The following is a 26,385-nucleotide window of genomic DNA, read 5'->3' as shown; positions in this document are numbered from 1 at the left end:
TTTGTTTTATATTCAACAGAAGACGGAAACTCATACAAGTTTGGATCAACATAAGGGTGAGAAAATTATGACAATATTTTCATTTTTGGGTGAACTATTTCTTTAATAAAGGCTTATTTTTGCCTTGCACAATACTGTGTTATGACCTCAAAACGCTTCGAAACAAATACATTTTGACGTTTGCATCACATAACCAGTTCCATACGTATGGGTTTTGTAATGTAGTAAACTTGCTCGGTAGCAGCACAGCCTTGCACTTTGCAAAGTGGAGCGCTCATGCAGATACGAGTCCCTTCACATTATGAAATAGCTCAAAGACTTGTAGAAGCAAGCTAAAATGGCATGGCTGCTTCAGCAAATACGTTTTTATCTCACGTTTGTTTTTTGTTAACTGTCAGTTTGGTTTGGAGTAGGGTTAGATATTATATTAGATATATAGTGGTATGATATTTTCAAATGCAATAGAGCATTAACATTTTAGTGCCACTCACTGCTGCTATACGTACAACAATCAACATAATATAACATTGCTAGATTCATGTTCACCTGTTTTGGATAAATCCCTGGACATTTCACTTATAAAGTGTCCCAAAACATTCAAGAAGTAATGTAATATCATTTTGCAATAATGTCACCACAGGTATGTTTTCCAATGAGCCTGGTTTGCATTTCAGTGAATCTTAAAAGGTTATAGAGTTATAGTGATATTAACGATCTCAAAGGGTTGATCCTATTTTCTAGAATGTCTATTTTCACTCAAAATAAAGCAATGACACTGAAACCACATTATAACCCTTAAATGGATGGTTGTAAAATAAATAAAAAAATCTGCATTCCAGCTAAGGAATCATTCCGACCTGTTTTATGTTCCCCACACATTACTGAGCTCTGTTGGTGGGTTTGTCAGGAATAATGCTGAGCTGAGCTGAGCTGTCAGACATCCCCATCTCTGAAACAAGCTCCTGCCTGAATTGAAAGTGAATTGTAAAAAGTTTTTTTTTTTTTTTAATATATTTTTTTTTGGACCAGCATCACTCTCAAGAATCAGCCTCACGTTTGACGGTTTATTAGTTTGAGGTCACTGAACACACATTAGTCAAGGTATCATGTTAAGCACTGCTTAGAGTCTGTAAATCGCTCTTCCCTGAGATCTTAAAGGCCAGTCTGTGGAGATGATCAGTATACTGTCATGTTCTCTGTAGCAGGGGTTCAAACTTTCTGATGCCTAGGAAACCCCAAATGCATTGATCCCCTAAAATATTAATAAAGCTGTATGTTTTTATGCACAGATATCCTGTACAAACATACTCTGTTTCAAAATCAAATCATTGGCTTTTTTTTTGTCACTGTAGTGCATCTAATTAAGTAAAAAAAAAAAAAAAATTGATAAAATATTATCTGGAAAAAATATTTACCTTTTAGCTGATAGTCCACTACTACAGTTGTAAAACTAAAGAGAAACATTTTTGTTCAATTCAGCTTTATTTGTAAAGCACATTTCACAATAAATATTGTTCAAAAGCAGCATGTTAAACATTTCAAGTTAACACTTTAACAGCCCTAAAAACAGCCCTAAAAATACTTTTCAGTAACACTTTATTTCGATAGTCCACTTTAGACATTCAACTAACTATAAGTAACTTTGCAGCTACATGTCAACTAACTGTCATTAGAGTATTAGTAGACTGTCTGCTTAATATCTGCTAACACTTTATTTTGTTGGTCCCCCAACAGATATTCTACAGACTATAAGTAACTTAGCAACTACAAGTCAACTTGTTCTCCTAACCCGAACCCTAACACCTAACCCTAACCTAACAGTCTACTGACAGTCTACTACACCCTACTAATACTCTAATGACAGTTAGTTGACATGTAGTTGAAAAGTTACTTATAGTTAGTAGAATGTCTAAAGTGACTATCGAAATAAAGTGTAACCAACTTTTCTCTTAATTTTTCCTTAAATATGAGGTGAACCAACATTTTTGAAAGTGTCCATATCCAATGTCTCCATTTGTATGTACTATCAATGGGGTCCTTGATTTTAAAGTCATGATGAAACGGTAGTAGCACTAGATTTTTACTTCCGTATAATGACATACATCATACAAGTGAAATGGATTATCAAAAAAAAAAAAAAACTATGCATCAGTTGTTGATTACATTTTAAGATTGCATTTTTGAGACCTAAATCAAAAATAGAGGCAGACGAGCACGAGCTTGTCCTGCATACATCACCAAAGAGACATCTGTTGTTTGAGTTTAAAAACTAAGGTTAAAAAACAAATGGATGAATTGTTCACAATCTCAATTCATATGTCTAACATGCCTTTAAATTTTTTTTTCAATTCAGCATGATGAGAACATTAAAACTTTACTCTGTCACAGTCTTTACCATAGGTTTTGTGCACTCTGTAAAAATAATAAATCATCAGTAAGCAAAAATTTAAATGCACAACAATTATTTGCCTGCAGGACAACACATAAGTGCCTGTGGTTTCTGTATTATCTTGCTAGTAGCTTTTAGATGGTGCATCACAAGACCTACTTTGCCACAGGACAAAAAAAATCACTAAATGCAACTGTGCCTTTTGAGCACCACAACCTACTTGCAGCCTTTTGTTTTTATTTCTTTTCCCTGACAGTCACAGCTAAGTATTTACCTCAGCAATTACCCACTGACATCCTTCATCTCTTTAACAGTGCTGTACAGTCACCCCGAAAAATAGTGAGATACTATAAACATGCTTGCATTCCCACAGAAAAAGCTTACTGTGATTCAAACATGAAAAGGGAGTGTACATGGGCCTATAAATTCAGAAAAAAAAGAGAAAATCAATTAAAATAGTAAACAAACCCAAAAAAGAACACCAGCAGCATAAATGCATGATAAAATGTGTTGATATGTAATGCCGGTGTGTTTGCTTCTGATGAGGGGAGATGAAAAGACATGTATTTTAAAAGGAGACAAGAAGATGTCATCTTCTGTTTGTTTGACATATTTACACAATTACCGCACTATAAGGCTGAGCTTCCTGGATCTCTGTGCTTAAAGGTTTGAAGTTTTTTGAGGGGTATTCTTTTTTTTCTTCCTATTTCTTTGGTGTCAGCAAGATTAGACTGCAGTGTGGGCAAGGTACAGTATGGTAATAAAACAATTCGATTTTGTGGGAAGTGTTCAACCACATAAAATACTGAACAAAATGGGCAGGATGCAAAACAATCACATACACATTCACAGTCTGCCAGACATTTCAATGGCATGGGTAATTAAAACCTATCCTACCCCACCTTACACCCTAATACATATTCACTTACCCCAAATCTACAGGAATTACAGAATCTGTCGGGCTCTCTGAGGTATCGGCACACAATGGTGCTTTTATCATATGCTTATCAGCATGACCTCTTTCTCTCGTTTTAATGCTCACTCTTTTGCCCTTTCAATCAGGAAGCATATTACTCCTCTGTCAGAGCAATGCACTTCCTAACGACAGGAGAGCCAGCTGGGATAGAGGGTGAGGGCAGGAGGCCTTCACATTAACATAATAATCCAGCCATGCTCCCACAGGCCCTGCGGCCAGACAGCATATTAGCTGTCCCCTTTGTGAGGGTCCTTGCAAAGGAGAAAGAGCCGTCTTATTACTTGCCTGTCAACCTGTGGAACCTTTATTTTTGGCTTTTGGAGTCACTGTTGGTTGGTTGCGAGGACAATTGGGTGGATTTTATTTTTTAAACTTTTGTATTTATTTGTAGACACATTCATGCAAAATTTACATCTCAATCTGGAAGAGGTAGACCTATGAAAATGCCTGCTGTCTGCATTGAAACTTCCATGCATCTTCCTAATGACAAAATCACCTGAAGGATGGAACACTGAGCACTGTATACTTGGAGAAGATACAATAAAATACACAACACATGCCATTTAGTCTGATAAAGGCTGCCCCAGGCTAAACGATTTTTAAAATCGTATCCAATTTTCAAAATGTGACCACAAACATGACGACTTAAAGTTTACTAATGTTACACTTATAGTACACTTAAACATATACTTTTATTTACTAAAAGTAGGCCAATTTAGTCCCAAGCGGTATTTAAAATAGTACATTTTCAAGTTTACTACTAGTACATATGGACATTAGTATACGTACAACATTATTATACTTAAAAATATACTTAAACATTACTTAAGTATACTTCATAAAATTTACTTGAAGTATACTTCTTTTTCATAAGGGATTGCATCAACTAACATGTTTTTCAAATCATTGAAACCCAGGAAACAATCTTGACTGGAGAATTTTGGGGTCGTTGGGGAAATATTGGGGTACTGACATCTAAAATGACAGAACCATCCGAATAGTTCACCCAAAAATGAAGCTTCTTTCATTTCCTCACCCTCATGTTGTTCCAAATGCCTGTGTTTTTCCAAATGTTGTTGCATTCTTTAAATTTCTCCTATTGCCCCAACTTGGGAAGAATAAAGTCACATTGATCTAAAACAACATGAGGGTAAGTAAATACTCACATAATTTTCATTTTTTGGGGGGTTGGGTGAACTAATACTAAGGTTATCTGAATTTAATTTAAAATAGTACAAGCAAACTTTACCCAGTCAAACAAATGCACTGGAAAAGGATTAGCTTTCCATTCCATGTTTTCATTTCTTTCCGAAGGCTTTCACTGACCACTGTTAGCAATATTCACCTGTAACACTGACTTCATTTCAGGATTAATAATAAGAATTGTATATAGTTTAAATCAATTATAACGCTAATGCTAACTAATACAGGCACTTAGTTTTGAATCATATCATTTATGTCACCCGCTACACACCGGACATGTGATCGTTTTCTCTAATCTCCATGCACACAAATTGTGACTAACCGTCTATTTTCTCAAGAGGCCCTTGTGTGTCAAGTGGCTCTACACACAAGCTTCTTGAAGTGCCTGAGTGCTTGAAGCTCTTCAAAAACACAAGTACTATGCAAAATGTAATCTATAACAAAGTACACAAGAACAAACACTTCCGTTGTCCTTCTCACTATAAAGACTCCTTAATTCAAGATTTATCAGTAGTGTTGAATTTTGATCGGCACCATGGGCTTTAAGCCCAACAGTCAATGAGGAAACAACCATGTAAGGCTGCTGGAAAGAAAGAGAGAGAGAGAGAGCAACGGGGAGTCTGTCATGCCATTTAGTTTTAAAGGACCTCAGATAGTGGATGTGATAGTGTACGCTGACAGCTGAAGAGCAGAGGAACAGACAGACAGAGGAGGTGCCGTAGAGGTCTCACAATAAAGTCTCCCAACTTTGAGATGTCAGAGGAGGAAGATGAGGAGGCAGCAACTCCACAAACAACCGGATCAAGCCACACCATAGGCCCCCACCAGTCAATGCCCCCTTGGGGGCGGCGCTCTAATTGGTGGAAAGGGCAGCCCGTCCGCTCTCACACTCAGATCTCTCTGAGGACATCCGAGGCAACGTGCCAATTACTGCCAATTGTTGGCCTCGTCATTGAGATGTGGACAGTTGTCCACATGGAATATGACTGGGGTCGGAGAATATTCCAGTTTTTTTTCTTTTTTTTCTGAGGGAGGGCAGTCAGATTCAAATATGCTGAAAAATCATACTCAGGCTTATGACCCCTTCTAGATAGTATTCATTCATGGTAAATCCACTGAGAAATGCATTCTCTCTATGAATATTTATTGCATACAATAGGGTTCTTAAAAATAAATCTAAATACTTTTGCTTTGATTTTCTGATATATTAAGATCCGGTAGAATCACAGTTTCATATAGACTAGGTGAGTTAATGTGAAGTGATTCTTACCGACAAACCCTGTACTTTTCAAACCCACAAGTTCAGGCTATGTTTAAAGAGGGAATAGCCCATTATGGACTGCTTGGAGGGAGTTCAACACACATAGTGGTTCATCCATTATCCATAAGCTGTTCATCATGGTTAGGGTCAGGGGAAGACCACAACCCTTCCCAGCAGGCAAAGAGCATACCGGGGAAGAGGAACTCCACTATCTGGGGTGTGTGCACTGTTTACAAGAAGGAAATAAAAATGATAATAAAAAAAGGAATTAAAATTTCAAAACAATACTTTGCACAGCTGAAGTCTATGTAACCCCTTTTAATTGTTAGCAAAAATCTTGGCAAAAAGAGACCATGGTAATTTTATACTGATAAATTATTCAGCACACATTAATAACAGTCCAAGCAGCATAAGAGGAAGCTGTTTTAAGAGTGATGAACAGTTGGTGTTTCCAGAGTCTCTGCATGGCAGCAATTCTATATATTTTTTGTTTTTTTTTGTTTTTTTAAGTTACATGAGAAAAAAAGCTTATACTTTAAAAAGTTCAAAGGATGTTTCCAATGCACCTAAATGGTATGGTGCCAAACTAGAGCAGACTATATGTACATTTGTGCATTAACAAAGCAGTGGTATGGCCAATAAAAAGTTGCACGTAATTGCGTAATAATACACAAAACCTTACGTATACTCATGTTATTTGACAGTAACATTACCTGCGACAAATGCAGGTCCATGTGTTTTGCATACAGTACATTTTCCAAACCTTATGACCAAAGTTAAACCAATGATTCAATTAACCATCCACAATAAGAATGTCACATATCATACAACAATGGGTTGTTAGTAAATGCGCCTAGAATTACTCATGTTTGCTGTCAGTCACTCTGTCAGGTTTATGTTTTCAAATGGAAGATGACTGTTGGGTTCAAGGCTTAATGCACTCCTTGATATGCATTTCATGTTTAATCAATTACTTCATCAATCTGTTAGCAATCCATGTTCTCCATCAGTTTTGATCTCACCTATAGAATTGAACGGTATTAATATTTAAAGCCTGCTAACTAGATCTAATCACGAGAGCCGACCCTTACTTCCTCACTGAGCAAAGGCAGCATGTCAAAAGATGCCTTGCTCATCTAGATAGGAACCTGCATGATTCACACATCAACACAGCCACTTAGTTATTCTTTTTCTTATTCATAACTAGGAGGGAGGAGGGACTCCCTCCCATCAGCCATGGACATGAAGCAATACTTTCAATGCTTAATAATTAATAAATGACTGAGTGGATGTGGTACCTCACCTCCAAATGCATACCATATGTACATTGAACAATGGACTTGAAAGTAGACACAGAAACACAGAAATATGCATAAGTTTCTTGGAGATAAAATAGGCCACATACTTCTGTGAGTAAAAAAGGAAGCAACAATTGCCTTCACAAAACATGATGCAGAGCCGTTTTTTTTTTTTTTTCCTTAAAGGCAGTGCTCTATTCTAAATATTTACAAACTGAATAGTGCACATGAGATGGAATAAGTGGAGGAACTCAATAAAAGTAGTCCAGGGCCTAAAGGAGAAAACAACAACTTCTTAGAGCTGGTTGAAAGAAACACTGACAATGGAAGAAAAACAAATGTTCAACTTCAAAATAATTCAGAAGCAACTGGAGAACTGAACGTTCTGCCATAGATGTACCCATAGCAGCATAAGAGAAGTCTGTTCATTTACATAGACTGTATAGGGGAGAGCAAGGATTATTTTATTCAAACCTTTGAAATGTTAGCCTCAAACCTCTTTATTATATTAGCAGCAGTAATACATTTAATAGTGATATGTGTTAAAACAAACTTTAAACCCCAAATAAAAACTCTTTTCAAATACAGAAATAAGTAGAAGTGTTAAAATCGTTGTAATTTTTCATTCATTGCAATCATTTTAGGCCCAACAACACAAAATAATATATATGTAATGTTCTATTATGAGATTTAATTGGTTTAAATAATTAATTATTTAGTAAATTGATTTATTCAAACTTTTTAACATTTGGTTTAAAATTTTTAAGATAAGTTAGGGATTTTATATTTGTTATCCATGTACATTAAATAAATGTATCAATGTAAAGAAGCAGATATTATGTGTATATTTTACATCCAAACAAGTTACTATTTTGTAAAATTATGCAAAAGGTGTGAAAAATTGTATATATATATATTTTTTTATATAAGTGACCCTGGATCACAAAACCAGTAGTACGGGTATATTTGTGGGAATAGCCAACAATACTTTGCATGGGTCAAAACTATCAATTTTTCTTTTAAGCCAAAAATCATTAGGATATTAAGTAAAGATCATGTTCCATGAAGATATTTTGTAAATGTCCTACAGCAAATGTATAAAACATTTATTTTTGTGAGTGAATGCAGCATAATCGCGAACATGAATGGACAACTTTAAAGGCGATTTTCTCAATGTTTCGATTTTTTTGCACCCTCAGATTCCAGATTTTCCTCTCGACCAAATATGATCCTATCCTAACAAACCATACATCAATGGAAAGCTTATTAATTCAACTTTCATGTGATGTATAAATCTCAATTTTAAAAAAATGACCCATGTGACTGGTTTTGTCATCCAGGGTCACATATTTATACACATGTATTTTGTGTATAGAGTGCTGAGGTGATGGCATATTTTTGTAGGCCAACCCAGAAGTTAGGATTCCCCTGGTTCCCTCAACAAAATCCATTGCCTTTTGGATTATTGCAGAAAACAAGCTCTCTGACCAACAAAATTTTATGATTTTTACACATTATATTCATCATGATAATCTTCACAAATATGCATTTTGAAGCCTAAATACAATCATCAGAAGAAAAAAGGTAAACGTAGGCTCTGACAGCTCTTTAAATTTGTATTTAAATATGTTCCCTGAAAGTTTGTGATCATGAACACAATACAATCATGAACACAATACGATTATGAGCACAATAAGGTTATAAAAACAGACTGGTGAGTAGATGAGTTAACCTATTTAATGGGATGACATTTAATGTCCTTCTGTAGTCACATTTAGCCTCTTGTTCGCAACTGACTTTTTCAAGACAAGTAAAATCTATTAAAAAACTACTGCTATATTTTATGACATAGAATGAAAAGTGAAAATCTAATATATATATATATATATATATATATTTTTTTTTTTTAAACAAAAAAAAAAACAAAAAAACAATTGACTTCAGGACAATTGAACTGGAAGTGCTCAAATTATAACTCGTAGGGGTTTGGTATCCCTGCAGCACTCTATTTAGGGTACATAAAATGTTAGCTATGAAATGAGCCAAATCAGTCAGCCATTATATTCTAAAAAAAAGTATAAAATGTAATTTCCATCTCTGTCATTTAAATCACAGAATGATTTATAAAGAATGCATGATGAGATGATATTGTGAACATTTCTGATAATGACGGAATTCTCCTGTGACACACTGACAATATTATTAGTGAGAAACTATATGTGAAAAGTGTGTTATGAGTGTACATTTTAAGTCAACAGGGCCAAAAGAATAGGCATTTATCACACTTTCGCATTCGAAAAGCAGAAGCTTCAAACAGTAGCATAAAATAACTTCCATTGTAGACCGTATACATGGGATTGTTGTGTTTTATTGATGTACAGTTACTCTAAGATACGTCACCTAAATAGATCAACCGCTGTTTACAATCATTAATCGGGAATTGTGTAACAAATAAAAATTGTCTTGTTACTCCAACACATATTTCGTGATTTAAAAGTGAACGCACAAGCCTACTGTATGTGTATGCACAGTGCTTCAGAGTTGCAAAGAAATGCAATAATATAATACAAACAACATATCACATTAAAGAGCATTAGAAATAGACTAGGATATACATGACCTTGATGATTGTATCAGTGCTTAATATTTTAAGGGATGTATAATACACCCCTTATAATATTAAGTACTGGTAAAATCATCAATGATTGGAAAAAATATTTCCAGCCCAAAGTTGATTATTCAAAAATAACTGGTTTGATCTTCTTAATTCTCTCGTTTGAGTGCAATGATTACATAGCATTATATTGTAGACAAGATTGGAGATTACTCATAATATATGGTGCAACATAAAAATAAATAAATAAATAAATAAATAAATAAATAAAATTAAAATTCCCATTGTATTACAATTATTCCTCAGGCAGTAACTTGAGCAGCTTGCAGATCTGCATTTATCTCATGACTGTGACGACACCGGCAACATTGACAATCGCCTCGCTCACATGATGTTGCATATTAAAATGGAAAATTACACATATTGTCACATGTAAGGTTTTCTGTTTTCCCTGTGTCTGTCATTTGACCCAGTTTCTCAGTTTGTTTGATCAATCATCCCGTTCACCTGTGTTCTCATTAATTATCTTGTTAGCTCTTTTGTTTGCTCTGTGTATTTAAGCCCTTGGTTTGAGTAAGTTCCCTCTGGCTGGCCGGTATTGTTAGCGTTAATGTGTAGTTTTGACTATTTATCCTATGTGTTCTCCTTTTGTATTATAAAGACCTTTGTTCTTTCCCTGACTCATGCATGTATTACTGTGACAAAGGTATCGTGAGACTAAATAAAGCTTTTGAAATATTGATTATTTTTTGTCAAGTTCAACAAATTTAGTTTATCCATTGACAATAATGCGGGCGTAACTTCGATTACAGATTTATTGGAGCTGGATGTGACGACACGCAGACTCTGATAGAGACCTATTCCCCCCAAAAAATGTTTAATTTCACACAATAGACATTGAAGTTGTCTGAAACAAATATACAAAATCACTGCTGAATCTATCAGAATCTATCTAATAGACATGAATATATTAAGGTGAATATATTAGCAGGGCAAATAAAATGAAAACATGGTGTCATTAATAATCAGGGTTGTTTAATCTCTGTTTTGTTTGTTTGTTAAAACAGGGGAGGAAAAAAAATGCACCATCGGCTGATGTTGCTTCTTCAGAAAGTGCAACATCCGACTTCTGGGTCTTCCTGCTTTTTGCTCACATTGTGAAAAATACAACAAAAAAAAAACACAGAGAAATCTGTGGAGGCCCCGATAAACCTACAGCACTTCTGCACCCAAAAGAAAGAGTTAATTAGAAATACAAATTCGCCCAGATTGTTATTAATGGGAACTGTAGAATAAGCAACACATATTTTGTGCCCATAAGTAATCTCAGGTAGCTTTGATCTCGGGCCCATGGCGGATGCTGCAGCGTACCGCTGCCTGGCTTCTGGGACTATGCCAGCACTAGACATCTGGCTACTTTGTTATCATTGGCTGATCGGATCTCGTGAGACCACTCTTGTGACACCAGGCAAGAGAGAAGAGTGGCCTGGCAACGAGAATTATCAGCACATTTGGAGTGGATTAAAGCTCCAAAGTGGTCCTCAAAGCGCGACGGGGTCTCGCGAGCTGCCCTCCGCTGGGGGTTGGCGAAGGGGCTTGCAGAACAGACTTAAACAAGCCCGTTACGGAGATGCGCAATGCCAAATAGTCTCGCAGAGCCCCAACAGAAAAGAGTCATGGAGAGGGAGAGTCGCTAATTATCTCATCTCATCAATTCTGCTGCCAGATTGGGAGACAACCAGATCTGGGAGTTGACAGAACCTTTTACACAGGTTCATTACGCGCAGGCGCAAGCACGTTTTGGAAGCCTTGTTGATGTTTTTCAGATTTAGCCGTTCATATGGATTAGGTATTTAGAATTGAAAGTGAATTATAACATTTCTATGCCATAAAGTCTCATCAATTATTCCATGATACATAATAAACAGCCATAGCATGCATTTTTAATGTGACGGTTCACCCCATAATAAAAAAATCTGTCAACGTTTACTCACCTTCGTGTCATTTCAAACCTGTATTACTTTCTTCTGCCGAACACAAAAGCAGATATTCTGAAAGTAATTTACATGACATGTACTGTATGCATTTGGCAGATGCTTACTTACACTGCATTAAAGTATGCATTTTATCAGTTTATGCAAGGGAATCAAACCCTTGACCTCGGCTAGTGCCAAGCTCTGCTCTTTGAGCTACAGGGAAGTCAGTATATTATGAATTAAATACTTCCATTGCATGCACAATCACTACATCAATCGATCAATCAATCAATCAATCAACCAACCAACCAATCAAATCAAGACATCCTCTTTCAAAATATCTTATTTTGTGTAAAATTTAAAAGCAATAACTGCTTGCATAGCTCATATTTTTTTGTATTAATGCTCAGTTCCACTCTCAGAATTGAGTTTCCTGTAATCCTTGTCAAAACTAGCATTTTTTTTTTAAATAATTAAAACATTTGTTCAGAGAATCCTTGAGTCAGTCATCCTCTGTCGTTTCTCTGTCCGTCTCTTTATCACGACAGACACACTGTGACCCCTAAATGTTACATAAGCAAAAGCTCATGTTATATTCATGTTTATTCAGTATGTGGTACTGATGGCAACCCTCCACGGATTGTGTAGCTGATGACAAGCTGGATATGTAAGACAAACTCCTCTCCTCACTGTACACACACTGTCCATGTGGACCTTGGCTAGGAAAGGTTACTCCCTCCCCCCTGCTCTCTCTCTCTCTCTCTCTCTCTCTCTCTCTCTCTCTCTCTCTCTCTCTCTCTCTCTCTCTCACTCTCTCTGAATCGAGGGTAAGGGCATCATCTCCAGGTTTAAAGCAATGCTAGCTATCAGATGCTCGTTATCGTTAATCTCCTATTCACCACTACACTGGATGCCAGCCCATGAGATTCAGACCAGCTGTGGTAAGGCTTTGAAGATATGTGCAGCAGACAGTGTTGGTCTTTCGAACACATCACACTGTGCCTTGTTATCTGTATATATTTAATCACTATACAGTTTTACGAACAAGAACAGTTGTCATTTCAGGTATTTTAGGTGGAGGGATGCACAATACATTGGTTACACAATACATATCAGTTATCTGCCATATTAACATATATTAAAATATAATACAACATACAATATATAATTATTTTTAGATTTAGATTACCTTTGCTGAAATGTAGGATTATATTTGTAAATAAATAAATAAAAACATTTGTGTTACTTAGATAAAATTAATATTTAAAAAAAACTATTACAACATTTCTCGTTTTTGTTTAGTTTAACTTAAAGTACTAAAATTTAAATAAAATGAATAAAAACAACAGACACATTATTAAAAAAAAATCTCACAACAAAATTACCAAATATATTAAAAAAATACTAAAATTGGCTCAATAGAAGATATAAATGCAAACTACTATTAGTATTTCATTATTATAATTATACAATTATACAATTATAATAATGCTCACTTAAAGTTCAACTTTAAAAATATTAATATTTTAAGAACGGATGAATGAATGAATTTAGACATAGCAAACATCATAATATACAGTAATGAATAAAAAGTACTCTACATAATAATGATGTGAATTCTAAATTAGGTATTTAAAACAACTAAATACATTTTTTGAAAAATATAGTATAGATAATAGAATTTGAAAATCAGCCATTTATCAGTCATCAGCCATAACATCAGCATTTAAATATCAGTGCACCCCTAGTAAGGCTGCACTTTTTTGTGAATTTGGACTAAACCAAACTTATCATCGTGAAGATTACGTGTTTGGTAGATTTTCTGAGGACTGTCATCAGCATGTTAGAACAACATCACGTTGTAATATTATCATGCTAATAATGAGCTTATGGAGGGCTGCGAAAGACTCGGCCCTCTGTTCAGAGGGATGAGCTGGGTGAGGAGGGGACCCTCTGACACCTGTCACCCTACAAGCCAAGCACAATTAAGGCTTCTCTTGGGGGTTGAGGGGGGGGGGGGGGGACTTGCCTGGAAGTCATGCAGCTCCTGGTGCAATGGGGAAGCGTTTGAAGATCATTAGTGTTACAGACCCTGTCTTCATGGCCCTGACAAATCCACTGAATACTGTGCTTTGATCAGGCCCAGGAATTTTTGTCAATAGAAAGGGTACAGTGCATACATTAGAAAGTTACTCACACAAAGTCAGCAGGTAAAGTGTCATGTATAATAAGAGTCCATGCATTGTTTTGATTGGACCTAATCAGCATCTCGCTTTGGACGTCCGGGGGTAATGAACTAACTTGCACGTCGTTGAGAATCAATGCATGAACTCATCTATTAATTGCTTATCCAACACAACATGAACTTGAGGAAAATTCTCCATTTATTAACTATGTGCAATAAGTGTGAAGTACTGCATCTGAAATAAAGGCTTATGATCAATAACAAAGCTTTTGTATGACCTTACATCATTAATACCGCATCACGTTCATTGAGGTTGACCCTGTCGTGAGCGCGCTGTATGGTAAAACATGCTGTTAAAGTTCTGAGGAGTTTTTATCTTATGGAATCCTACTCTCTGCCCCAAGAATGAAACAAGCTCAGTGCATTTTTGTATAGTTCTGCTCACCTAACTGACATATTACATTATGAATGTTTCATTTTCCGAGAAGTGGGATGGGAGGGGAACTGTCAGAATACACACTGTTCTGTGACGTTGCAATGACTAAGAAACCAAGCACTTTGTTACAAAGATGAGATTCATCACAAATAATGAGATGTGAGGGAGAAACATAAGGGACTCATACGACTGTAGCAAAAACGAACAGAGGCTTTAGATGAAAAAAAGAGCTGTAATTGACCAGTGTAAACCAGTGTGCAAAAAGTATCACCTAAATTTGAATATTTTCAAGCACAAAAATATTAACTCTACAATGGAGATACCACCAGCAGCTATAACCAAATATGTCTGATAATCATAGTTTGTGGTTCAAAATATTGGGTTCTACCTGATTTTGATCAGTATTACATAGATGTCAGGAACGTGAACAGTTTTCATTTACAGATTTAATGTGTTAGCAGTTAACCTGTGCTAGAAACAGCCAGACACCCCTTAAAAAAAGTCAGAATCCCTGCAAATTCTCAGATACCTTCTCAAAATCATGTCACACAAATACAGGCATGTTGCGCCTCAGTGTAACTTTAAATAGCATGTTTGGCAGGCGATTGGATGAAGAGGGGAAAATGATAATTATGGCTGATGAGCGGGAGCCTGCATGCAGTGACAGTGTGACAAGTGAGAGCTCTTTAATTTGTTGGATCAGATAGTGACATGCTCTATCAGAGGATGGGGAAACCCTTTTCATTTGTGCGAAAGAGAGGCGGAAAGGGGGTCAATTAGCATCAAGCATTAGACAACCCATGACATGCTATATATTATTACTTGGTACAGTCAGATTAATGAGAGAGGAAGAGAGACGTTTCAGCTGTATTCAGAAGCAGACCTTGAGCAATCATAAGGAAAACAGCTGACATACCTGCACATTCATGATAGCAGATATACATACATGTGTGTGTGTGTGTGTGTGTGTGTGTGTGTGTGTGTGTGTGTGTGTGTGTGTGTGTGCGTGCGTGCGTGCGTGTGTGTGCGTGTATACACACTTAAAATAAATAACATGGCTGTTATATATATATATTAATTGCAATATATTAATTGAAAGTTACAAGAAAAAGAAAAAAATAATAATACAGAAATTACACACATGGATCTCATCCATTTATTTATTTATTATATGGTGGCTTGAACTCCTAGATTTACAATTAAATAATGAATAATGCCAAAAGGGAAGTTGATATTTTTCATATCATCCAGTGATACCAATACAAAGCCACGATTCTTTACCAGTGCCTTATTTGATGCAATGACAGGTGCAGTGAACCCCTCTACAGTATATTGATTTGGAGGACCTAGAGGTATGTGACATCATTATGAGGATTGACCTTCTCCTGCTCTGCCCTGAAGTCTTAGAGTAGATGAACATTACTGAGATCGAGACTCTGGCTTTGCTATACTATAGGCTGGTAGTTACTGGTGTCAAAGAAACATTTTTTTAGACATGTAATCTGCTTAGATGACGTCCTGTCTCTCAAACTCAAACTGCCTGCTTTTACTTACATTTGAGGAAGTAATATATTGTTCTTAAAGCCTCCAGTTTGTGTGGAAATGTATTACCATTGCCTCTTCCGTTTCAAATATTAAAAAAATCTGTGGGAAAAAGGACAGAGGGAGGTCTAATGTTGCTTATTTGGAGATAATTACTAAAGCCATGCCCTTTTTGCATCCACTGGTTCCTAGTGAGCGTCAACAGCATATTGAGAAAGGTTGCTAGGAATTTAACTCCAGCTACTGAGGACAGGGAAGAAAAAGAGAATTATCTCTCTTTCTTACTCTCACACACACTAAAAAACACATTCTCTGAGTCGTCTCCTCACGCACACATTCTTGATTTCTCTCTCTCTCTCTCTCTAAATATCCTGCACACTCCCACATGCATGGCACATTCGCAATGTTTCTTTTTACTCTTTATCTCTCCTTTACTTTATCTAAAGCTTTCTCTTTCCCTCTCACATTCCGGTGATGCATCCTTTGTCCCTGTGTTCTTAGAGCAAGCTGCAGTGACTGTGTTGGTGGCACAAAGGAGCGGTGGGTATTAAAACAGCTGTCTCTGGTGGTCTGGATGTAATTGGGATTGTTAACGTGCTCGGCTCCTGAGGGATGCTCATGAGAATGTCTTTGTGTAAAGCACACAAGCTCCACAGCGGTATACCTTGATTTTGATGTACGTCAAAAAAAGCAAACAAGTCACCTGAGCTACTGTACATCAAGTCTGGCTGTTATTGTTTCCCCCTCCTCCTGTTTTGGGTTGTTGCTACTGGTGCACTGTTATTTATATGTAAAAGAAAACGTCTATGAAGCTCAATTTTAGTCAGAATTCCTATGAGAGCCCCCTTTCTTAGTGGGGAAAATAAAAGTGTATTTATGAGTATGCGGACACGGCTTTTGAAGGAGGAGAAAAATCTTTGCAAACCTAGCTGCTAAAAGCACCTGTCTGGTAATACAAATTGAAGCACAATATCATCAAAAGACACAGAAAGAGACAAAAAAAACGGGGGAAGGGGGTTGAAGAAATTCCAAAAAAAAAGTGATATGAATCTTTTTTATGTTAAAAGGCTAAACGTCAATATTTACTTGTATGCAATGCAATTTCAAATCGATTTATTATTGGTAGATTGTGTACATAGGGCGCACTGCACGTGCATGTGCAAACGACGCATATGTGTCAACTGGTAGGCTACTGAAGTTATGTGTTTTATTAAAATTCAGAATCCGGTTGCATAAACTGTTTGGTCTTACAAGTTAGTTATCTCATATTTTTTTTATTTATTTTTTTATTCAAGACTTATAATTATTATTTTTAACTCAAGTAGATAAAAAGGTAGAATGGTCTATTTGAATCAGAAATGTAAGAATGATTAGCATTGACTAATTAATGGACATAGTTCTTTTAGACACAGTCTTAACTTATAGCCCCAATGTTTATAACTGGCCCCAGATTCCTTTTAACCTGATGTATTAAAGCTGAGCACTTAAATCGCCCTGATAAATACGCTACAGTGAGCAAAAACTACTCCTCAAACTCAATCGCCTCAGAGCGGAGCCCAATTGATTTATTTGACGTTAGATATACTTTTGTGTGCTTCATTGTGAATGAAAATTTCATTTGCCGATTTAGGGGTGGTGAAATATAAATGATTTCGTTAAAGTTTCATCATAAATCAGTCTTTGGGTATATACAAGGAGACAGTGATTGGGCCTTTAAGTCTCCTGAGCAGGCGCATGGGGTGGCCCTCCCTTTCGAGAGGTATACCGTACTTCTGGCTTCAGCACCATCGGCAATGTTGTCACTGCCATGGGACAAATTTCACGTCCACACACATACTGTACATAAGAATCCGTGACAGTGTTTTATATATATATATATATATATATATATATATATATATATATATATATATATATATATATATATATATATATATAAACATCTGCAACTGAGTCTTTTCTTTATTTTTCTTCATTTAGCCCTTTTACGTTGTCGGCTGATATATTAATTCTAGTCTGATTTATTGAGAACGACTTAAGTTGTTGTAATATAAGTTATTTCTGGTTATAGGCAACGGGAAAGGGTGCGTTTTCCCCAATAGAGACATGATGCAGCACATTCTTTAATGTAATTTCTAAATTACTATAAATTTGATAAAAAAAACAACCATTTAAGACATTGATAAAGATTCATACTGGTATATTCAGGCTATACTTATGTGAACAAGTCAAATAATCTCCACAGAATAATGCATACTTAGGTAGGCTATTTAATGTTGTGTATGTGGCATATATGCGACAGATATTAACTCATTATTGTTAAACTGTGAATTGTCATTACCGTTTATAAAAATACTGAATATAAGAAATGATAGTTGCATGCATTTAAATATGCTTAGTTTAAGTTCAAATTTAGATCTCGCGTTAGCTGTGCACTTTTACACGCGAGGCTATAGTCGGTCGCTATGATGCATCAATTACCCCATCCAGTGGACTCGAATAGATTAAACAAATTAGACCTGCCTTGTTAATTAGAACATGATTAAAGGTTTTTAATTAAATCACTGATGAAGTAGTCTAATTAGAAGGAAGATATGATAATAGCCCGCTGCGACGAGTATATAATTGTATTGGGTTTGCAATTAAATCCTAAAGAGTTGTAAAAAATCTGCTTTTTAGTGTCATTAATGAAATATTTCACATTCTGTTGAGACATCAAATTCATAATACACGCTCAATAGTAGCTCAGATGACTTTCCTATTTATTATTTCAATAACCGGGAAAACTAATAAATTCGTAAACAGTGTATTTTCTAAATAAAATCAAAGCAGGTTAATTAGTGAATGGTTCTCGAACAAATACACAAATGAAATTTAAATTCAATATTTCTAAATCCGACTGGACATAATTTGTTTAATGCGTGTCGGTAAATCAAATTACCTCGCTATAATGGAATGATAGTCGTGCGTTTTACTTTGATTTATTTCGCCCAACAGGGACAGCAGATGATGAGGCTGTCTGTGGTGATTTCTTCATATTCATCCACGTTTCTCTGAGACCAAAGCTTATAGGCTACTTGCGTAATAAAAATAAATTAAAAAAAAACACATAATCTTTCGAATAATTTGTATCACAGTGAAAGTTAATCACACATGCGAGTCTGTGCAACATAAACGACAACCTAGGCTACAGATACATTTCTATACTTTCTTGGTATTATTGTTGAACATGGACGTTGAAATATAAAATGTTTGATCTAAGAATACAGTTATGCGTTGACTTTTATTAATTTAACCATTGTGGTTTACACAATAACTTTATTGAAGAATCATACAATACCAGCTGCAGTCATTGCAACTGCCCATGCGCAGAGTCCCCAGCGGCGCTGTGGCTAATGAAGAATAATAAATCATGAAAGGTTTTTCAGGTACAGCCGAGAGAGTGTGTAAGAGGAGAGGGAGTGAGAGAATGGGCGAGCAAGAGAGACAGAGAGAGAGAGAGGGAGAGAGAGAGAGAGAGAGAGAGAGAGAGAGAGAGAGAGAGAGAGAGGAGACGCAGCCTGCCCTTCGCCTTGGAGCACAGATCGAGTCCCCGCAGCATTGAATGTAGTCGACTGTCACCTTTATCCCATAATCAAATTCAACAAGATTCGGGATAAAGGTTAACGAGCGATATTGTTTTGAGCAACGTCGTTTTGGAAATTTGTGCGAAGAGATAAGAGGAGAAACTTTTTGCACTCGTTCTAAAAACGTGAGTAAAGACAAACTCACCAAAGGCATCAGATTCCGCTGTGACAAGTGTACGATATTTTGTGAGGGCGGAGGAAAATTCTGTGGAGCGTTTTAATAGAGTTGACGTGATCTTTGAAGGAGTTTACCGACAGGTTGCATGGCTTACTGGTGCTCGCGACACATCTCAAGCCACGGCACGCAACGGAGCGACCAGGACAGCGTTCTCTGAGAGCATTAGGCAGCACTAGATGAGCTATCTAGAGACTTGGTGCATCATCCTCTCCTCGTTCGTTGCAGCGCCAGAGACTTGAGGCTTCCGCGCAGCGACTGGGCTTGAACTCCAGTCGAGGAAGAAGAAGGCGGAGTCTTAACTTATTAAAAGGAACTCGCCAAGACTCGATCGCAAATATGATGATGATGTCTCTGAACAGCAAGCAGGCTTTCGCCATGACCCACACCAGTTTGGCCGAGGCCAAATACTCCAGTTTGCATTCCTCGTCCTCTTCCACTTTGACTTCGAACGCGCCCTCGTCCTGCTCGTCGTCCAGACACAGCAACACGATCAGCAGCGGCGGCGGCAGCTCCGAGGCGATGCGCCGAGCATGTCTCCCAACCCCACCGGTACGTATTCTGCATAATCACCGCTTAAAGGCACATTTTGACAGCCCACTTTTTCTGCTTGATGTTTTTTTCATGCCTGCACAGCAAATCACCCAACACCTCCATTTTCCCCCCCAACTTATGTATTCAGCCGGGTTTGCCTTTCGTATTAATTTTTATGACCTGGGATGTTGCATGCGTCTTGTTTTGTGTGTTCTTTTTTAGGATTTCTTTTTTTTTTTTTTTACATGCTGGAAATGTTTTAAAAGCTCGGAGTGGAGCGCAAATTCCCTGCTGACAGTTATGTGTGCATTCTATTTGCAATTGCAGAGCAATATATTCGGCGGATTGGATGAGAGTTTGTTGGCCCGCGCGGAAGCTCTGGCGGCGGTGGATATAGTCTCGCAGACCAAAAGCCATCATCACCCTCCTCATCACAGCCCCTACAAGCCGGACGCAACCTACCACACCATGAACACGCTTCCGTGCACCTCCTCGTCTTCCTCGTCGTCCGTTCCCATCTCGCACCCGTCAGCTCTCGGGAGCCATCACCACCACCACCATCATCACCACCATCACCAGCCGCATCAGGGACTGGAAGGCGACCTGCTGGACCACATCACCCCGGGACTGGCACTTGCTGGAGCCATGGCCGGGCCAGACGGCTCGGTGGTCTCCACGCCTGCGCACCCTGCCCACATGGCAGGCATGAACCACATGCATCAAGCTGCCATCAACATGGCTCACGCCCATGGGCTGCAATCCCACATGGGCTGCATGAGCGACGTGGATGCTGATCCCAGAGACTTGGAGGCATTCGCTGAGCGCTTTAAACAGCGTCGGATCAAACTCGGCGTGACCCAAGCGGATGTAGGGTCAGCGCTGGCCAACCTGAAGATTCCTGGCGTAGGCTCTTTAAGCCAGAGTACCATCTGTCGGTTTGAATCTCTCACGTTGTCCCACAACAACATGATCGCCCTGAAGCCCATCCTGCAAGCCTGGCTGGAGGAGGCTGAAAAGTCTCACCGGGAGAAACTGAACAAACCCGAGCTCTTCAACGGGGCCGAGAAGAAGAGGAAGCGGACCTCCATCGCGGCCCCCGAGAAAAGGTCCCTCGAAGCTTATTTTGCTATTCAGCCTCGTCCATCCTCAGAGAAAATCGCAGCCATCGCAGAGAAGCTGGACCTCAAAAAGAACGTTGTGCGGGTTTGGTTTTGCAACCAGAGGCAGAAACAAAAACGCATGAAATACTCGGCCTGCGTCTAGCTCGAGCAGAAGACCAACACGACGTGTCGAGAGACTCCTAAAACTGTTTAGAGACGATTTGTAAATATTTCTTATCTCACACCTTTTTCAATCATCAATAACTTGTCCATTGAACCAGAATTTCATGACATTCAAAAGAGACATTTGAAAATACCAAATCACTGTCACGTATTACGCAAAGGGGATGTGGAATCATTTAAAGGATCGTTTGACTGATCAAGTAAGACCATTCGTTTTTCCTCACTTATTCCAGCACACTTTCTATAGTAGAGGAGCGAGACTCTTTAAGCCTCAATCAGACAGACTGCCTAAAGCGAAATAACATATTTTAGTCATTTATCAGAAAGTGTTATGTATCAAGCTACACACAACACCAGTAATTATAAACTGATCAACCCTAAGGGGGGAATAATTCAGGTCAAAAGGGTGACAGTGTCTTGTCAATGTTTTTCATTTGAAATATTTATTTCTCAGTATGTCACGCTTCAATCTGGTGTTACTTCAGGGTTCATTAGAAAAAAGGACATCACGAATTAACTCCACGAAAGATTCTGCAACATTATTAGATAATAACCAACAGCTCCTTGTAAATTATTGATTTAGCTGTTACATGCATAATTTTGTCTGTCGTCTTCTTAATTCCACTTCTGTGATTTTAATAATGATAAACATAGCCTACAATTAGGCAATTGGCGATGAGAATATCCATATATTTTTAATGTGAAAGCATATGGATTTAGGACGTATACATTTGCTATAACTGACCTCTTAGTTATTAAAATAGAACATACTGGATATTCTGAACACGAGGTGAGGCTCAATTGTTTTTAGTAATGGGATTTGTTCCGCCAAATATCTGTTGCAATACGCCTGCGCTCTGGCTATGTTTCTTATGAACTATTTATCATGTGAGGTAATGTTTACTTCATTACATATTTATTGGGATTCCCTCCACGTTTTTGCTTGAGAAAATCATATTGAGACAACAAGGAAAACGTGGCCCTCTGCAAATGGGGAAACTGCTTGAAACAGGCCACTTTTAATTTTTTTCTTTCGTTGTTTCGAGAAGGCACAATCGAGAGATTTATGAGAACATTTTCTTTGAAATTATTTTCATGTATTTTATCTGCTTATTTATTTGTATAAATATACGCGTACAGTTATGGAGTCGTTGCTTGTTAAATTCACCATGTTTAGTAATGTTTTCTTAATGAAAAAGATGAGTTTCATGGAAGCATTCACGTAAAATGTAAATATCTCATTTGGACATACACATAAAATATCCGTACAGGTATTTGCTGTATTGCTGTTTTAGCTGCGGTAACTGTAATGTATGTTGCTTTAGGTTTAATTGTCGGATCAATTCATTAATTTATTACATCAATGTATATTTAAGTTACTATTTGATAACTGAATTGAACTATGTGTTTCATTAAAGAACTAAATTTTAACATTTTATGGAACGTTCTCAATGGGTTCATTTATAATCAAAGGCCTAAACAGAGTTTTCAAACGTCCAACGTTTCCATATACATATGTGGACTATATGTTATGAATAATATGCAAATGTTTGCCTCAATCTTAAGTCGATCAATGTGTGTATTACACGTGTCTTTAACACCAGTTTGCATTTTTTTTCTTATTTCTGTTGCAAGACACAGATAAGCATTCAGATTAGTTTAGTATCTTGCTGTTTGCTTAAAAAAGACGTCTTGACATCTTGAGCTGTAGAGCTACGCTTGGTGTATTCACGAACGACTTGCTGCTGCTTGCATTCACAACCCTTAGAAGCCTACCTGAGAGCAAATGCTAATATTCTATTAGAGTCTAATCATGAAGTCTATAGAGATCTGGGGAGGTCCCTCGAGCACAGCGCTGCCAGATGTCAGGCCGCCAGAAAAACACCTCGCCTGCCAACGTGCCGGGCTCCATTTAAATCCACAGTCGATGGTTTCTCGTTCTTCTGCCGACATAGGCAGCCCTTTGAAGACTGACTCAGTTCACTGTTAGGCCGTATGAAAAAGGGGTGGAAAAATAAATAAATAAAAAAGAGACGGGAGTGTCATTTCAGTAGCGCCGCTCATGTCATGGCATTCTAGGCGTACCAATTGATTTCAGCACCACGGACAGCCGCCTGAATAGAGGAGGTTTCGCCATTGATGTTTCCTGCCGATTTTCAAAGGGATTTAACAGATGACGAACGCAATTTGCATTTCGTTTTGTTCTTTTGAAAAAACATGCACGTAATATATTTAAGCAGAATTTTATTTTTTTAGATTTAATTTTTGAAATAACATTTTGAACGCCTTTGAAACATGAACAAGTACTTTTGACATAATATGACTTTTTTAAGCTATACTGGGAAAAATATTCTGAAAATATCTAGTCGAAATAAAATTAGTATTTTTTGCCCAAACCTCGATAATGTTACGTAGACTATTACAGAGTTATTTTACAAAACATTTCATTAAATCCACAATTATTTTTATTTATAAGTGTAAAGTCTTATAACAATCATAACCGCATTCAATTTATTACTTGGTGCCATGGATATTTTTTTAGAAGCTCTCTGACTAAATAGACCCAAAAGTTCTCATCAATTCTAACCTGCTTCAAATGAAAAAATCAGTTCTCCTAAACGAGCTGATCACTTAACACGATAATATGAACGAATTATTAAATTACACATGGAATTATGAAAATCAGATAATTACTAGCACTAAGTAAGTAATCATTAACTGGAGCTGTTAATTACAGTCGGTCATGGAGGGCTGTACGTGGAGAGGCTTGTCGGGAATGGAAATTAATCTGATTGCTTGACACTTATGGACGATCCCGAGGCAGCTACTCTTTAATTTTTTGAAAGGTGCGAAAAAATATCGATCGGATTTTATTCCTTTTTCAAACTAAATCAGTCTGGGAGAAACAGAGAGGTAGCCTATACTAAAATATAGGATAATTCAATACACACACGGGTGCGCTTAAATTTATATTTCCAAGAAAATTGAATGTGTCATTTTATTCTACCTTCCTTTAATAGACTGATCCAAGAGAGTGCACTGACCTGTTAGCGGTATCGCATACATGTGATTCTCATGCTTTAAAAACCATGGTGGTCACAGTCAAAAACGAAAGGGCAGCGCTGTTTTCCTTTGTTATAATTAGGTCTTCTGTTTTCTATCTCTTTCCCCTGAACATTTCCCCCCTTTCATAGGGATAGTGATGAAATTTTAATGAAGCCAGGGACTGTCGGTGCTCCGCCTGGGGACCTACGAATAGAATATTTTAACTGTACATTTACCCCAAGTGTTTGCCATCAAAGCACGTTAAGACAAACCACAGGCCTCTGACGTGTTGGAGCCCCTTATTTAGCACTTGAACATTTATTCTATTGTCAATGATGTCCATTGCATTTAGATTGTTTTTTTCAAGGGCAGTAGAATATTATTGGTATAATTCTAAGAATTTCGTTCGTTTCACTGGGGAAAATATAAGGAATTACAATTTAAATTAAATAGTTTGGCTAAATGCTCCCACATTTTTCACAGAGGAGTAATAATCGTAAAACACCTTCAGCAAAACAAATCACAAGTATAGGCTATATGAACGAATAAGTTTACCATGTTCTGAACTCTTCTCTCACACAATCTCGTGCCAAAGGCGACATACAGTTATACGCATAATTGGTTACATGGGGAAAACAATAATTGTGATGATGATGATGATGATAATACGTGAAATACTAAATCTAGAATTGTAAAACCATAGTTCAGACATTTGAAATGATTAACAAATCATATTTGTACAAAAATAAAAAAACACAACAATACAAAAAGGATAAATAACAGTTAAGGGGTCATTTAAAAAAAAAAAATTCTGTCTCGTCTCACAATATGTAGCCAAACTGCTTTCATGGTTATTATCATTTTTTTTCTCTGAAAAAACAACAACAACGAAACGGTGTCAAATATTTCCAGACTTGCAGAATTTAAGTTTTTACCTGTCTTTACGTTCACCTTTGTTCATTATAAAGCGTATTATATTTGAACACATGCTAAATTTAAAGTTTTAAAGAGATGTTCAAATAAATATTTAAGCACACAAACTATTGCAAAAAAGTATATAAAAAACCCCGAAATGTGATAAACGTGATACATTGATCAACCGACAAATCAGTCGTCTCAGGGTTTATTTGATATTGAACTAATAGTATAAAATATAAATCTTATTTGATGTATCAAACAACTCAATAACCATCAGCTGGCAGATTTTATATGTGAATGTATCTGGCAGATCTGCCAATCTGCCAGCTAGCCTTAATACAATTTTCCAAGATGACTAACAAAGAAATGCACACAACAACTGAGCATCATTCTTACTTTACAGCAAACTCAGTTTAGTATTCTTACAGATTGTGCATATTCTGTTGAAATTTGTGTCTTCAAAAGAGGCCTATGGTGATTAAATATTAAAGAGCCATGGATGAGCCTGTATGTTTCTCGCCCAGTTCTGGGTTTCTTCTTGCACGTCATGAAATTCATTTAGGCTTTAACGCACAGCACGTTGCGTTCTCTTATTCTCAGACGCTGTTGCGCCGTTCCAAATGAGCAAGTCGCAGTTAGACCGCGCATTCGGCAATAATGAGAAGGTGGTAGAGCTGTCTGCTGGATGTGTGTGTTCATTGAGGTTTGACAGCCGTGCTCCGCTGCAGATCTATTCATCATACCCGCAAGGACTGCCCCCCCCCCCCCTCTCTCTCTCTCTCTCTCTCTCTCTCTCTCTCTCTCTCTCTCTCTCTCTCTCTCTCTCTCTCTCTCCTCAGTTTATACAGAACAGAATCATTTACATAAAGTCCTTAAGGCAAATAACTGTTGGGGGCTCTAATTTATATCTGATCGAAAATTAGC

General features: G+C 37.2%; 1 protein-coding gene across 2 annotated transcripts; it reads left to right on the top strand.

The window, feature by feature from the left end:
- Positions 1-19,459: 19,459 nt before the first annotated feature.
- pou4f2 (POU class 4 homeobox 2) lies at positions 19,460-22,934 on the top strand. Of its 2 annotated transcripts, XM_077246962.1 has the most exons (3): positions 19,951-20,109; positions 20,194-20,237; positions 20,514-21,573. In XM_077246962.1, exons 1-3 carry the CDS (start codon positions 20,021-20,023, stop codon positions 21,476-21,478), a joined length of 1,098 nt encoding a protein of 365 aa, XP_077103077.1. In that variant the 5' UTR covers positions 19,951-20,020; the 3' UTR covers positions 21,479-21,573. The 2 variants fall into 2 exon arrangements, with proteins under 2 accessions (XP_077103075.1, XP_077103077.1); XM_077246960.1 differs by having other exon boundaries at positions 19,460-20,233; positions 20,543-22,934.
- The last annotated feature ends 3,451 nt before the right edge of the window (positions 22,935-26,385 follow it).

The sequence above is a fragment of the Siphateles boraxobius genome, unplaced genomic scaffold (genome assembly GCF_051911475.1).
Source record: "Siphateles boraxobius isolate OS27281-9 unplaced genomic scaffold, OSU_SipBor_1 29, whole genome shotgun sequence".
In the NCBI taxonomy this organism is placed as follows: Eukaryota; Metazoa; Chordata; class Actinopteri; order Cypriniformes; family Leuciscidae; genus Siphateles; species Siphateles boraxobius.
This window is presented reverse-complemented; position numbering and strand designations above follow the sequence as displayed.

Excerpts from the sequence above, each read along its gene's own strand:
- pou4f2 (XM_077246960.1), top strand. The coding sequence starts at position 20,021 with ATGATGATGATGTCTCTGAACAGCAAGCAGGCTTTCGCCATGACCCAC. Across the intron at positions 20,234-20,542 it reads CATGTCTCCCAACCCCACCG|AGCAATATATTCGGCGGATT; the intron begins GTACGTATTCTG and ends TTGCAATTGCAG.